At 35.7% G+C, this 16,274-nt stretch overlaps 1 protein-coding gene across 1 annotated transcript; it reads right to left on the bottom strand.

The window, feature by feature from the left end:
• Window positions 1–8,581: 8,581 nt before the first annotated feature.
• On the bottom strand, window positions 8,582–9,550 carry LOC139031554 (olfactory receptor 10C1-like). Its single transcript, XM_070456953.1, has one exon. It carries the CDS (start codon window positions 9,536–9,538, stop codon window positions 8,582–8,584), a length of 957 nt encoding a protein of 318 aa, XP_070313054.1. The 5' UTR covers window positions 9,539–9,550.
• Window positions 9,551–16,274: the final 6,724 nt, after the last annotated feature.

The raw sequence follows: 16,274 nt of genomic DNA, 5'->3' as shown, positions 1-16,274 counted from the left end.
AAAAAGCGGAGACATTACTTTGCCAACAAAGGTCCATATTGTCAATGCTATGGTTTTTCCAGTAGTCATGTAAGGATGTGATATTTGGACCATAAAGAAGGTTGAACTTGTAAGAACTGATGCTTTTGAACTGTGGTGCTGGAGAAGATTCTTGTGAGTCCCTTGGGCAGCAAGGAGATCAAACCAGTCAATCCTAAAGTAAATCAACCCTGAATACTCAATGGAAGGACTGATGCTGAAGCTGAAGCTCCAATACTTTGGCCACCTAATGTGAAGAACCAACTCATTGGAGAAGACCCTGATGCTGGGAAAGATTGAAGGCAGGAGGAGAAGGGTACAACAGAGGACAAGATGGTTGTATGGTATCAATGACTCACTGGACATGAATTTGCACAAGCTCCAGGAGATGCTGATGGACAGGGAAGCCTGGTGTGCTGCAGTCTATGGGGTTGCAAAGAGCCAGACATGACTGAACGACTGAACAACAACAACAAATATCAAATCAAGATATGGCACTACTGCTGACAACATTTATTAGTTATTCTTTTCCTTCTGAGAAATAGAGTTTTTATATTGTGTTTGAAGATGAGGCAACACTGGTATGGATTTGGGGAGTCATTGATGGCGGGACTGTAAATCCTTGAAATTGAAGACTTTCCAGGTTAACTTGATTCTTTAAGACTTCTTAAATTTGAAGTTCAGATAAGTTAACAATTTGAATTCAACTCTGCATGACTACACTTGTGATCTAACCAGAAATGAAACAAGGATTGGTTACTGAAGGCGGAAAAATAATTTTGTTTTTAATATTAGGTGCTGTGGGTCCCAGAAAGATAGGCATAGTTTAAGAGAACATTGACTATTAATGTGGACATGTAAGTTTGTAATCTCCAAGCTTCTTAAACAGTGATCCTTGTACTGTACATGTGTGAAAAGGCCTTTATCCTCTCGGACTTTGCAGTTACTAATTAGGGCCTAGGAAGGACAGAGTCACTGTAGTCAGTGTCTTCTGGACAAGAGTAGACTTGTACATTTCCACCTTATGTTGGCATTGGTGGAAACCAATAAAATGAACATATTTGTTAATGTTTGTTAATCCTCCCTCACTGTTACCCCACTGATGGTTTCTCCCAGTTGCTAGGTACTGATTTATCTTCCAAGCAGGACCTTCTTGATGTCCTTTGCAATTTGTTGTATAATAGAAAAGTCCTGGAAGCTTGAGGCAGATCTGTTGCTATGGAGAACATGCTTAGTGCTACAGATTTCTACTTATGCAAGTCCTGGAGAAGCTGAGGCCTGCCATGTCAGGGTTGCTAGAAGGCAGGACACTCACACAGGATCAGAAGGCTTCACCTAAGAGTTGGTGTTAAGTCTAGGTTTATTTGGGCTTCCCAGGAAATGGCGCTATTGGTAAAGAACTTGCCTGCCAATGCAAGATATGTAAAATGTGGGTTCAAGTCCCTGGATTGGGAAGATCCCTGGAAGAGGGCCTGGCAACCCAGGAGGGCATAGTAGCCCACCCCAGTGTTCTTGCTTGGTGAATCCCATGGACAGAGGAGCGAGAAGCATGGTGGGCTACGGTCCATAGGGTTGCAAAAACTCAGAAATGACTGAAGCGACTTAGCAGGCAAGTACTAGCTTTAATCTTTAATCTTTATGCAAATAAGAAAAAAAGTTTATCAGAAGATTTTCTTCTCCAGTTAAAGCAAATATAAGGTTGCTGATAAATTAGTCTGATTAGAAAATAATATAAAGACCTAACTTAATGGAATCTATTCTTGAGAAAAAGGCATCAAGTGCTCTAAGTCTAAAGGAGTTTTGGGTTTAAAATATAAACTTATTTTATTTTATTTTATTTTTTAAATATAAACTTAAAAAGAGTGGAGAGGAAGGACTTTCTTTTTTTTTTACATTTACATGTATCTATTCTTTTTCAAATTCTCTTCCCATTTACATTATTACAGAGTAGTGAACACAGTTCCCTATGCTATACAGTAGGTCCTCATTGATTATATATTTTATATATAGCAGTGTGTACATGTCAATCCTAGACTCCATCCCTCCCTCCACCCTTCTCCCTTAGTAACCACAAGTTTATTTTCTAAATCTGTAAGTCTTTCTGTTTTGTAAATAGGTTATTTTGTGTCATTCTTTTAGATTCCACATATAAGTGATATCATAGATTATTAGTCTTGTCTGTCTGACTTACCTCACTTGGTATGATAATCTCCAGATCCATCCATGTCCCTGAAAATGGCATTATTTCATTCTTTTTTTATGACTGAGTAATTTTCCACTCTTTCTCTGTGTGTGTGTGTGTGTGTATATATATATATATATACATATATATATACACACATATTCCATTATATATATATGTATAAGTATACTACAATATTCCATTGTATATATGTATCTATGTGTATATATACTTATGAATGTATATATACAATGGAATATTGTAGTATATGTATACATATGTATACTACATCTTGTTTATCCTTTCATCTGTCAATGGATATTTCTGTTGGTTCGATATTTTGGTTGCTTCCATGTCCTGGTTATTGTAAAGAGTTTCAATGAACATTGGGGTGCATGTATATTTTCAAACCAAGTTTTTCTCTGGATATATGCCTGGAATGGCATTCCTGCTGCCGCTGCTGCTAAGTCGCTTCAGTTGTGTCCGACTCTGTGCGACCCCACAGAGTCTGTGCTGCCGCCCACCAGGCTCCTCCATCCCTGGAATTCTCCAGGCAAGAATACTGGAGTGGGTTACCCTTCCCTTCTCCAGGGGAATGAGTACCAATACTTGTTCTTGTGCAAATGGAATGTATTAGATAGAAAATAATCAGAACTAGGATATTCATTAATATGTAAATAAATATTTATTTATTCATTTATAAATATACCTCTTAGTATATATTGATGTACCTTGCCAGCAAATAGCCCTATTAATGTGACCTTTCTAGTGTGCCTTTTCTATTTAGACTCATTCAGTAAACTCAGATTCAGTCAGTAGTTTGTACTATCTCTTTTTGTGCTGTAAATTGTCTTGCATAACTACTTGATTTAAACTGGGCAACTATTTTTTTTTGTTGTTAAAATTTAATGATCTGTGGTGTAGGATTTTTTCTTTATTGAGTGGGATTATCTTATTTTTAAGTAAGAGTTTGGACAGTTATCAGTGATTTACTCAATGCATTGGAGAAGGAAATGGCAACCCACTCCAGTATTCTTGCCTGGAGAATCCCAGGGACAGAGGAGCTTGTTGGAGAATCCCAGGGGCAGAGGCGCCTGTTGGGCTGCCATCTATGGGGTCGCACAGAGTCGGACATGACTGACGTGACTTAGCAGCAGTAGCAGTAACAGCATGTAGCTACAAAGACAGCCTTTGGGTCCAGGAGAAAAATCTTTTTTTTCCAAGTTAGGAACAGAGACATTGGTTTAGGGGCAACAGACTGCATTTGTAGGGTTGCAAAGCACAGTTTTCATTTTCTCTGTTTTATTAAATCCTCAAAGCCATCCTGGGAAATGTCACACAAAATTTCTCTGGGATAAGACGTCACTATGGCCCTTTGATTCCACACAACACCTAGGTCAGATGTGTGTAATAAAAAAATAAAACAATAATTCCAATTAATTCTGAATGAGCCTGGTGTGCCAAACACTACAGGAAGCATTTTACACCCATTAAATCATTTAGTACTGATCCCCAAACCCTTTGACAAAGGAAACTTTAGTATTCCTATTGACAAAGGAAACTTTAGTATTCCTATCTTAAGATATTGTTAATAATTCATCCCAATTGTATGCTAATAACTAGGAAATTTCTTAAGGATCAAAAATCAATACATTTTTCATGAAATAGAGAGATAATGAGAGTATAAATTCAGATTTCTATATTCCAGAAATGTATATTTAAGTGCTATAATTCTATCCTAGATAGAATTTTTTTCCATATCAATCTCATGGTATTTCATTACTTCTAACTCTTGCATACCATGGCATTTTAATCCAATTTTTGATCTACTTCCAGGGATTTTCCATCACTGTTTAACCACAGTAATTTAGTCGCTAAGTCATATCTGACTCTTTTGATGCCATGGACTGTATCTGCCAGGCTCCTCTGTCCATGGGATTCTCCAGGCAAGAATACTGGAGTGGGTTGCCATTTCCTTCTCCAGGGGATCTTCCTGACCCAGGGATTGAACCCAGGTCTCCTGTATTGTAGGCAGATTCTTTACCAACTGAGCTACAAAGAAAGCCCATAGGCTTATGGTTTAACCATGTAGGAATCTATTGATCTGTGAAGGTTTAAAGTTCTTTGTGTCTCCACTAAATTATCATTCTAGTGTATCTTTTTATATATAGTTTTCTTTATACAGTATTTTATTTATATTTGAAGTGATTTTAAAGTTATGTGAGGGAAAATATTATTTTTTATTTAAAAATTTTTTTAATTATACATTTTGAAATGATCACAGTAAATCTAATTACCATTGGTTGTTATACAAAGTTACAATTTTTCTTTGTGATGGGATCTTTTAAGATTTATTTTCTAAGCGATTAAGAAATTGCTAAGAAAGAAAATATTTTTATCTGACATAAAAACATCTGGATGAAACATGTGGACAAGTCGATCTATCAGATTTTTATTATGCTACATATTAAAAATGTTCATATGATTGTATGAAGGTTACACACTTAATTCAGGTATTTAATATCTGTCAGATATAGTGTTTACTAAAATTTACATGTTTTTAAGGTAGGTTCAACTGAGAAACTGAGTTGATTACAAAGAAAAATTTCATTTCTTTCTATAGGTACCAAACTAGTTATTTCCAATGTTTAAAGAAGGCTCCCAGAAATGAAATACTTTCCAATTTTCCTATGAATATTTGGCACTATGATGTACACACATTCCAACCTTCTCTAAGAATGGATAGCTTTTAAAGCAAAAGCCTTTTTACTTACCCTTATTTTAGATAAACATCACTTAAGAAAAAGGAAGTGTGAAGGAACATACTTGAATTTTTCAAATTTTCAGAAAAGGACAAAGAAACTAGTTTGCAGATGAGTGCTTAAGAAATATCTTCAGAAATGTGAGTTTTCTATTTGATATAATGCTGTCAGAAAAAAAAAATCCCAGATTCAAAAGACCTAAATAGATATTAATATCAAGAGTGCTTTTTGGTGTGCAAGTTTTTTTTTTTTTTTTATATTCCTGAGCCCCTTGGACATTATTTTCAACAGACCATTTATGGTTATCCCAGATGAGCTAGCAGACAAAGTTCCATGGGACAGAGTTCTCCATGGGAATGTCCCTTATGTATACTTAGTTACTGAACTGAGGTTGGTATCATCTCCTTTATTGCTAGATTTGTTTTAAAATAGACTCATTTGGTTTTTCAACACACTGGAAACTAATTTTATTTTATTTATTTTCATTTTTAGTGTGTCTTTTACTTTTACGTTATATGACATAATGTTTTGATACTTGTATACATTTCAAATGATCACAGTAAATCTAATTACCATTAATTATTATGCAAAGTTACAGTTTTTCTTTGTGATGAGATCTTTTAAGATTTATTTTCTTAGCAATTTTTAAATTTTCAATGTAGTATTATTGACTATATTCACCATGCTGTAGATTACACCCCATGACCAATTTATTTTATATCTGGATATTATACTGCTTGATTCCCTTCACCCCCTCTCCATCGCCTCAACCCTCCTCCCCTCTGGCAAACACCAATCTTTTCTCTATAAATTTTGTTTTGTTTGTTCATTTGCTTTATTAAAAAAGTACCCCTCATATAGTTGAAATCATATGGTATGTGTCTTTGTGTGACTTATTTCCTTAGCATAATACCCTCAAGGTCCATCTGTGTTGTTGCAAATGATAAAATTTCATTCTTTTCTTATAGCTGAGTAGGATTGCATTGTGTTTATAATAACACATCTTCTTTATCCATTCATCCATCGATGGACACTTGGTCTGTTTCCATATCTTGGATCTTGTAAATAATGTTGCAAATGAGCATATATGTACACATATCATTTTGAATTACTGTTTTTGGTGTTTCCAGATAAATACCAAGAATATGAATTGCTGCATCACATGATAGTTCTATTTTTAGTTTTTTGGAGGAACCTCCATATTGTTTTCCATAATATCTGCACCAATGTTCAGTTCCATGAATCAGGCATATGTTCCCTTTCTTCATATTTTTTGCCAACACATTATTTCTTGTCCTTTTGATAAAAGCCACTGTGGCAAGTGTGAGGTGATTTTTTTGGTTTTAATTTGCATTTCTCTAATAATCATGTTGACAACTTTTCATGTGTGAAGTGGTGACATGGACTATTTGTATTTCAGTACATATGTGACGTATATATTATAACATCTCCTTTATCTCTTTTATCCACTAAGATTGCTCCCATATGTTGGCTATTATAATTAATGCTGCTATGAACATTGGATTCTATGTATCTTTTCAAATCAGTGTTTTTGTTTTCTTCAGATATATATTCAGGATTGGTAGTTGTATTTTTTTTTTTTTTGAGAAACCTCCATAATGTTTTCCATAGTGGCTGCACCAATTTACATTCCTATCAAGAAGAATTTCCTTTCCTTTTCTCCACATACTTGCCAAAATTTATTGCTCAAAGATTTCTTTTTTTGATAGCCATTCTGATAGGTGTGAGGGTGATATCTCTTTCTGGTTTTTATTGGCAGTTCTCTAATAATTAGTGATGTTGATTATTTTTTAATGTGCCTGTTGTTCATCTGTATGTCTTTGGAAAAATGTCTATGCATGCCTTCTGCCTATTTTTTGATTGATTCATTTGGCTTTCTGAATACTGAGTTGAATGAGCTATTTATATATTTTGGGTATTAACCCCTTATCAAGCATATCATTTGCAAATATTTTCTCACATTCAGTAGGTTGTCCTTTTGTTACTTATAGATGGTTTTCTTCGCCATCAAAGGCATTTAACCTTAATTAAGTCCAATTTGTTTGGTTTTGCTTTTATATCTTTTGCATTACCATACAGATCCAAAAAGATTGCTGTGACTTATCTCAAAAAGTGTTCTATGTCCACTCCTAGGAGCTTTATGGCTCCTAGTCTTATTACTTTTAGGTCTTTAATCTATTTCTTGACTTTATTTTTGTATATGGTTAGAGGAAATGTAATTTTATTTTTTACATGTAACTGACCAGTTTTTGATCATTTCAAACTTGTAAAACTTTTCAAAATTAGTAAATGAAACAAAAATTATCATGCTACAGAAATTGTTTTTAACTTGCTTTAATTTTTAATATCATTTATTTTTTAGATTAATAAACACTTATAAATAATAATCTCTAATGCCTACAGATAATTCCTGCCCATTTTTGTAGGATAACTTTTAAGTAATTAATTTTGCATGCTCAGTTTATTTCCATTCTTCATTGACTACACACAAATAAAAATACAAATAGAAACCACAATATGCTGTTCTGGTCCTAAATGAATTTATTAGGTTTTGGGAAAAACAGGATATGTGACAAAACACATCTTGGTCATTAGTGAGTGTCACTACCATCCCCTGATTGTAACATTATCATAACATTTTTTTCTTCTTCATCTTTATCAAGATAAAATTGACAAAATTGTCAAGAGTTATGACTTACAGTGTATAATGTGATGACTCTATGTATGTGTGCACTGCGAAATGATTGCCACAATCAAGTACATATTGATAACATATATTAATATAACATGTTAATTATTTTCAGTTCAACTTTCTTCTTCTATCCTTAAATTTAAATATTATTATTTTTAAAAATTTTTTATTATGAGGACTCTTGGCAAAATTTTTCGTATTATTCTGCAACAAACACCTCTGAATTTTAAGAGTTTGCTTTTTTATGTTTATACATTTTTATATACTCACAATTCAAAAAAGAATCATTAATTCTATATTATGTACCAATAACTGAGAACGAAGAATTTAAAAACATTTTTATGGAAGGAAATAATTCACATCATAGTTATTACAGAACTGAGAGTCATATGAGACAAACATATGTGGGGGAACTACCACAAGGACCAGTGCAGATGTCACACAGACCTTTCAGGGGGTAGAAAATGCATGAGCATACAGTGAGAATTTCTGAGGCTTCCGAGTATAAGTCTGGTAATTTATACTCCAAACCTGTACTTTAGCCTAAAGTGAAATATTTTGGAAGGCCAGTCTAGTGTTGACTTCACCTTTAAAATTCTTTGCTAGCCAACTTCCTTCCAGAACTTGGCAGTCAGAACTTGAGCTATAAGAAGAGAGCTGTCTTCAAGATTACGATCACTGTTACAGTCCCTGTTATTAAAGAAGCTTCTTATAAAACACACTGAAAGTGCAGTGTTTTTTCCTGCCATCCTTCCTTCTTTCCTCCCCTTTTCTCCTTCCTCCCTCTCTCCCTGCTTTCTTCCCCCCTTTCCTTCTTTCCTCTTAGGTTGAGTGTGCATCTTTTTCAAAGAGGAACTTATATGTTCCCCTAGTATCTTACCCAAGAAATCTGTAGAATAGACTTCTCTAAATGAGGTTGCTTTTCTTGCCCAGAGTTTTCCGAAGAGCTGTCTTGACTTCCTTGTTCCGTAAACTGTAGATGATGGGGTTGAGCATGGACGTCACCACAGTATAGAAGAGGGCCAGGAGTTTATCCACCCCGGGTGAATGGCTAGCCTTGGGCCTCAAGTAGGTGACAGATGCTGAGCCATAGAAGAGCGTTACTACCAGTAGGTGAGAGGAACATGTGGAAAGAGCTTTTCGACGGCCTTCAAGGGAGGGCATGACCAACACAGCAGCTAGAATTCTGCCGTAAGAAGCAATGATTAATAAAAATGGACTGGAAATGCAAAGAATGGCTGCAATAAAGACTGCCGCCTCATTATGGGATGTATCCCCACAGGCTAGTGCCAGGATAGGCGGGAGATCACAGAAGAAGTGGTCTATTTCACAGGGGCCACAGAAGTCTAAAGAGAAAATATAGGTGGTTTGGCCCAAGCCTACTGTGCAACCCACTCCCCAAGAAACCATTGCTAAATGGCCACACACTCCACGACTCATTCGTGTCGCATAGTGAAGTGGGGAGCATATGGCCATATAGCGATCAAAAGCCATGGCTGCCAAAAGACAGCACTCACTGATCCCAAATAATGTAAAGAAAAACATCTGTGTAGCACATCCCTCCCGAGAGATTCCTCGGGCATCACTCACAAGGTTCTGCAGCATCTTGGGTATGGTAGAGCAAGTGTAGCCAATCTCCAAGAGAGACAAGTTGGCCAGGAAGAAGTACATGGGGGTATGGAGGGCTGGATTAGTCCAGATGGCAAGAGCTATGAGAGCATTGCCTGTCAGTGATACTAAGAACATGAGTAGGATGAGGGTAAATAAAAGGAAACACTGTTCGGTGACCTCAGAGAATTTGACAAATGCAAAGTGTTTCACAGACATGATGTTGTCCTGCCACAAAGAACAGTTGATGCTCATGACCTGAATAAAAGAAAGGTGAAGTCATCAGAAAGATTCTTTCAGATAGAAATTTAAATCCTTGTATTACTCTTAACAAGCTCTTAAAATATGCTTAAAAGAAGAAACCTTGGAAGAAAAGGTTTGACCAACCTAGACAGCATATTAAAAAGCAGATACATTGCCAACAAAGGTCCGTCTAGTTAAGGCTATGGTTTTTCCAGTAGTCATGTATGTATGTGAGAGTTGGACGACAAGGAAAGCTGAGCGCCGAAGAATTGATGCTTTTGAATTATGATGTTGGAGAAGACTCTTAAGAGTCTGTTGGACTGCAAGGAGATCCAACCAGTCCATCCTAAAGGAAATCAGTCCTGAATGTTCATTGGAAGGACTGATGTTGAAGCTGAAACTCCAAATACTTTGGCCACTTCATGCAAAGATCTGACTCATTTGAAAAGACCCTGATGCTGGGAAAGATTAAAGGTGAGAAGAGAGGGGGCGACAGAGGATGAGATGGTTGGATGGCTCAATGGACATTAGTTTGAGTAAACTCCGTGAGTTGGTGATGGACAGGGAGGCCTGGCGTCCTGCAGTCCATGGGGTCGCAAAGAGTCGGACATGACTGAGTGACTGAACTGAGCTGAACTGACCTGAACAAGCTCTAGTGAGTCAAAGAGATAAATTTCTTACGTATAATTTAAAATTTACAAAGTTTGGAAGTTAGACTCATCCTGAAACTGAATCCTACTTTATGTTCACTATCTCTGCTGATTCGTCGAAGATATATCTAGTCAACAGGCATACAATGGAAAAGAAATTTCTGTACAATTCTGCTTCATCCCTTCATTTTCTCAGATAAAGTTCTTCTCATACCTATTTATTTCCTAATCTTTTGCCACTGACTTGCTTTCTTCACTCATTCAGTCAACAAGTATTTATTGAACACAGAATATTTTCAAGTATTTTTCAGTTACTGTTGTAGGTCCTGGGATTAAACAATGTAAAACAAGATAGAAACAAGTGGACTCTTTCAAAATTCTGTTAAATATGGACTAACAAGTCAGCACTATTAGAGGGACGCTTTATAGATATAATTGTTGAAAAATTTTCACATATCAAATATTCTATTATAATGCATTTACACTTACAGCATTTATAAACATTTACCTTGCATTTTGTGAAATTAAATTAATTAATAATTTAGTATCTATATTCCTCATGTAGGAACACATTTCAATGAAGGTTTTGACAAAGAAAACAGACAATAGTTTACTTATCTTTTTTAAAAACTCAAAATATTTTCTTAAATATCATCAGTTGACAATAACCTATACAGTTACTTAAAAACCCTGGATGTGGAGATGTTGTCATTCTTCTTGTCACTTGAACCGAAATATTTTTCAAACTAATTCTATCTTCCTGTATCTGAAAGGAACTACAGTTTCCTCAGTGACAATGATGGAGGAAGCAAGGTGGAAATCCCAACCAGGAAAGGAGAATGCCTGCCTCTTAAGTAGTGACATTGTAAAGATTTCATTTTATAAATATTCTTGTCCCATTTAGAGTGTAGACAGTAAATGCAAATGACTGTGTTGGGGATGAGAGTCAGGGGATATGAGGAATGGGAGAAACCTGCTGGTGGATGGCACATGGTGAGGGCTGACTGCACAAAGGCTAATGCATGCTGTTAGTCATTTAATATTCTTAGACCCACAAGATGAATTAAAAAGTCATCCTGTGGTAAATACTTTTTAAAACCTTACAAAATTCAAAGATGAAAAAAATTGCATGTCCAAGATAGTGAAAATCTGTGAGTGCTTCTAAGTATTTAAACTGACAAAGAATTATACTTTGCCTAGAAATAAAAATTAAATCATATATAAATAAATGTATATACCCACTTGGAAGTGAGAATACAGACAAATAGTCAAATTCTCTTCTCCATTCCTGTCACCAGGAATAATTCTACATCATGTAAAATCTAATTTTTTTCATTATCCTTTCTATTGTTTTCAGATTTAATCTATTGACCTTTGTCCAGGGAACCTAAGTTCCATGTAGTAGAGGTCAGTCTTATGTACATACCAAGAAAGTTTAATTTTAATATTTGCCTATAGAAAGAGAGTGAGTTGCTCAAGAGCAGGATGTCAGGAGAATGCAGAAAGGAGCATCACGGGCAGTACAACAATTTGGCACATTCTTCTGTCTCTCACTTGATGTATTTTCTTGACAAAGTTTCTGATCCATCATTTCTGTGTCAAGGAAGGGTGATGAAGCCCTTCCTATCTTTCTTTTTTTTTTTCCATTTATTTTTATTAGTTGGAGGCTAATTACTTTACAATATTGTAGTAGTTTTTGTCATACATTGATATGAATCAGCCATGGATTTACATGTATTCCCCATCCTGATCCCCCCTCCCACCTCCCTCTCCACCCGATTCCTCTGGGTCTTCCCAGTGCACCAGGCCCAAGCACTTGTCTCATGCATCCAACCTGGGCTGGTGATCTGTTTCACCCTAGATAATATACATGTTTTGATGTTAAAATGGAAACATAGAAGCAAACCACGACTGAAAAATCAAGAACTAAAATGTACTTTATCACACTCAAAACCTCCTACCTTTTAAAAGCCTCATGTTAACGATCTCATGGAATGTTGCCTACAATACTCCCTATTATTACCAAGCTATTAAAATCACCTATATTCAGAGTCAGTCATCAAGCAAATGGGTGCTGTGATATTAATCTAAAGATATAGAAGTTTAATGCTCAATGGTAAATTGAATTTGTCTATTCCTGCTCAGTATAATAAAAGATTAAGTGACCATTGGACATGGACAAGGTTCTGACAGTTTGAATCTTGAGATGGAGTTTCAGTGGTAGTTGGGTATATGAAATAAACAGAGGAAGGAGACAAGATAATTTTAATACCTCAATGGCTTGACTTCATGTGCCACCTTACCCAGCCTCAAGATCCAAGAGAGGTGCATTCTATATAGTTCTGCATTGGAAATAATCCAGCATAAGTGTTTAATTTTAGGTCAGTGCCACATAATTAGAAATGATCTTTCACTGACTCAGTCCCTTATTAATCTCTGTTCTCATAATGAAATATTTCCTTTGTTTCTAACAGCTAAAGGAAAATGTTTGAGACATTATTAAAATTTCACCTTAAACAGAAAAGTGCCTGGCATACAAGGGAAACTCAATAAATATTAACTTGTGTTATTCTGAAATTGTCATTTCTAAAATGCTTGAATAGTAGATACAATTTATATAAATCGATCATTAAATTTTGTAGAGATGATTCACTCATAACCATTTTATCGAGAGCCTAGTATTTAGCTGGGTGATGCTTCAACATAACCCAGCAGAAACTATCATTTGATTGGAGTAACATGTACAGGATAATCTAGACATTTCTATTACGTTCAAATAAGAGATTATCTATTTCCTGAGAAGTGATTATTTTGGAACACCTTATCGCAATTTTAAGACAGGGACACTGGCAAAATGAGTAAATTCTTATACTACTCAGAGAAGGGAAAAGAGCTGATTAAAATAATATCCAGAATTGAATAATGATTTTGTTGTTGTCTATTCATTTTCACATTTTAATCTACCATTTAATGCAGGCTTCTTTTTTAAGGCATCAGTTATACCACATACCTTTGATTCTAATATTTGAGGAAAAAAGTAGATGGTATTTTCTTCTGATGAGCCACTCCTGAATTTTGTCTGAACATTCTCAATATAACCTCCCAAAATTTAGAGAATGTAAACCTCCCCAATCTTCTGTTCTAAGCCCATGCACTGACAAGCTTTTGTTGTAGTTAGGACCATGTCTGAACCCAGACAAGATTGCGTGTCTTCTCTGATAGCATTATATTCTTCCAAGCAATGACATGAGCTACACACACACACACACACACACACACAAGCATGCTTGTCTGTGTTGTTTGCATGATGATGTATTTGAACCATTCTTGCCTTGAAAAAAATGGTACATGAATAGTTTTACTTCATTTCTTTTCCTTGTTCTGCCTTATCCTTATCCTGCCTCCCTTCCCCAGGAGACATATTCTTCTCACTAGAGTATGTCAGGAAGCAGTTTGATTCTATCTCTCAGGAATTCTCTCTCTCAAGTCTATATTTATGGTAAAAATGAATATTTAGAAAGCAAAATGATAAATACAGGAAGTAATATAGGGAATTCCATGGCAGCGCAGTGGTTGACTTGCATTCCAGGGCTTGAGGCACTGTTTCCTTACCTGGTCAGAGAACTAAGTTCCCACATGCTGCAATGTGGGACCACCCTCAAAAAAAAAATTTACTGTAGAACAAAAGTAGAGTGAATCAACAGTAAAATATAACAACCTATCATAACCAGTAAAATAATGTAATCTATCATTTAGGTAACTGCTATCATAGACTCTGTACGCAATGGTTTATTAATTCAAGAGAAATGTACTACTGAAATCAAATATTTATGTGACTACTCTATACTATTAAGATGAAATACTCAAAAAATATTTATAATTTTTGTTTGACTTAAACCAAGTAGTCATCAAAATATTATGAAGATGACATTAGTAACTTTCATATCATCCTATATTGAAGCAATTATTGTTTATTCTGATTACCATAAAAGACTCTAATAAATCATAATAATCTTCTAATTACAACTGAGTTTGACAAAGTACCTAGTTGTTTCTATCAAAAATAATAAAAAAGAACCGAGAATCAGAGATATATATAGGGTGATGAAAAAAACTGTGACATAATATTTATTGTTTATATTAAAAAGTGGATAAGGTAGCGACTATCTAATATTGAAAATATCATTGACATGATGTAAAGGCAAAGGAGAAAGACTAGGGAAGAGAAAGTTGTTTAAATAGAAAACACCCCTCACCAAAGCCCCATTAGATGAATTATGCCTAGGAAGAGAACAGATGGTGGAGTAGCAGGATGGGGAACTCCCTTCCCTAATGAACACAGGAAAAAATACATCTACATGTGGAACAATTCTCACTGGAAAGTAACTGGAGACTGAGAGAAAGACTCCTGGACAACCAAGGCTGTAAGAAATATCCACATGAAATCCAGTAGGAAGAAAAGTGTCAGGTCAGGACCTGTGCCCCGGGAGGGGACTCAGAAGAAAAGAGAGATTACATGGGCAGAGATCCTCCCCAGGGAGTGAATGATTCCAGCCAGATACTGGGGACACCAGGGGGTCCAGCCCAGGGAAGATGAACCCCATAGGCTGGTTGGAGAGCTAATCGGGCTAATAGAAGGGCTGAGGGAAGCTTGGACTCCACTCTTTAGGAGCCGTGCACACTTGCTTGCTCCTGAAGCAGTGAGGAGGGGGGGACAGAAAACTGCATGAGTGGCTGGCCAGTTTCCCAAGACTGCCCCTAGGTTCACGTTCCAGCCTGAGCCTAGGGATTGCTCCAGCCCTACTTGGTTCAAGACGCAGCTCCACGTTTACATTTTCCACACTCTTCTCTCTCTTTTCTCTTTCTGGGATCCCTATAAGGTGAATGTTGGTACCCTTGATGTTGTCCCAGAAATTCCTTAAATTGTTTTCATTTTTTAAAAAAATGTGCTTCATTTTTTATTTAATGTTTAAGCTTCCCTGGTGGTTCAATGATAAAGAACTTGCCTGTCAATGCAGGAGATGTGGGTTCAATCCCTGGGTCAGGATGGTTCCCTGGAAAAGGGAATGGCAACCCACTCCAGGATTCTTGCCTGGAGAATCCCATGGACAGAAGGAGCCTGGTGGGCTATAGTCCACGGGATTGCAGAAGAGTCAGACATGACTTAGCGATTAAACAGCAGCAACTATAAGCTCTCCTTCTGGATTTTTAAAAGATGATGAAAACTGACAAATTATTTATCCCACAGAAATAATATCACATGTTCTCAAGCCATGTAAATATATGGTTAAGCTAACATTAATATATTTCACTATTTTATCAATCACATAATAAAACAAGCTGTCGAGTTTTGAAATACTAAGTCACACAGCTCAAAATGCATATAAAATATTAATGGTCTACTCAATTCATTAGCAAAAACCCACTTATTTATTTATTTTTTTGCAAGAGAGGTTGGGAATCACACTTCAAACAAAAATAATAATAAGTTGGTAAACAACTTCAGTTAAATGTGAAGAAACTGCAAGAATTTCAGAAATTTTATGAATAAGACTTGTTTTAGCTATAATAACAAAGTGTTTCTACCTTTAAAAACATTTACTCAAAGTGCATAGTCTACATGTTCTACAAGAGACAGAGGCAATATTTTACTAAAAATATTTAATAACCCTTCCCATTCTTTTTCATGCCCTCCTTGAAAGTTGCATCTAAAAGGGCAAACATTAAAATGAACTGTAAGGCTTCTTTTGTTTGGAAACATTAAAGTCAAGCTTCGGTACAATGTGGATTTTCAGAATGGAGGTTTTCTATAATAGTAAAAAATGAGTTTTATAGAAAGGCTTTAAATAATCACTGTGAAAGAAAAAGGAGTAAATCTGATATATAATGGTATGAATATGGGAGATGTAAATATACTGTGAGCAAATATCCTTACAGGCCCTGCTTTCCATGTTTGAAATGGTGGAAGGAATAAACCTCATATGGTCCAGAGTGTTCATAGCTTCTGAGATTTTAGTTCTGTATGATACTGAAAATATTAATATGCAAGTATTGTGCTGAGTATCTTGGCCCCGAGTCTTTCTAAATTTCTTATAAGA

This window comes from Odocoileus virginianus, chromosome 27 (assembly GCF_023699985.2).
Source record: "Odocoileus virginianus isolate 20LAN1187 ecotype Illinois chromosome 27, Ovbor_1.2, whole genome shotgun sequence".
Taxonomy (NCBI): Eukaryota; Metazoa; Chordata; class Mammalia; order Artiodactyla; family Cervidae; genus Odocoileus; species Odocoileus virginianus.
Note: the sequence above shows the minus strand (reverse complement) of the source record. Positions and strands in the feature narration are given on the sequence as shown.

Bases quoted from the DNA above. Each gene is read 5' to 3' on its own strand.
- LOC139031554 (XM_070456953.1), bottom strand. From the start codon at position 9,538: ATGAGCATCAACTGTTCTTTGTGGCAGGACAACATCATGTCTGTGAAA.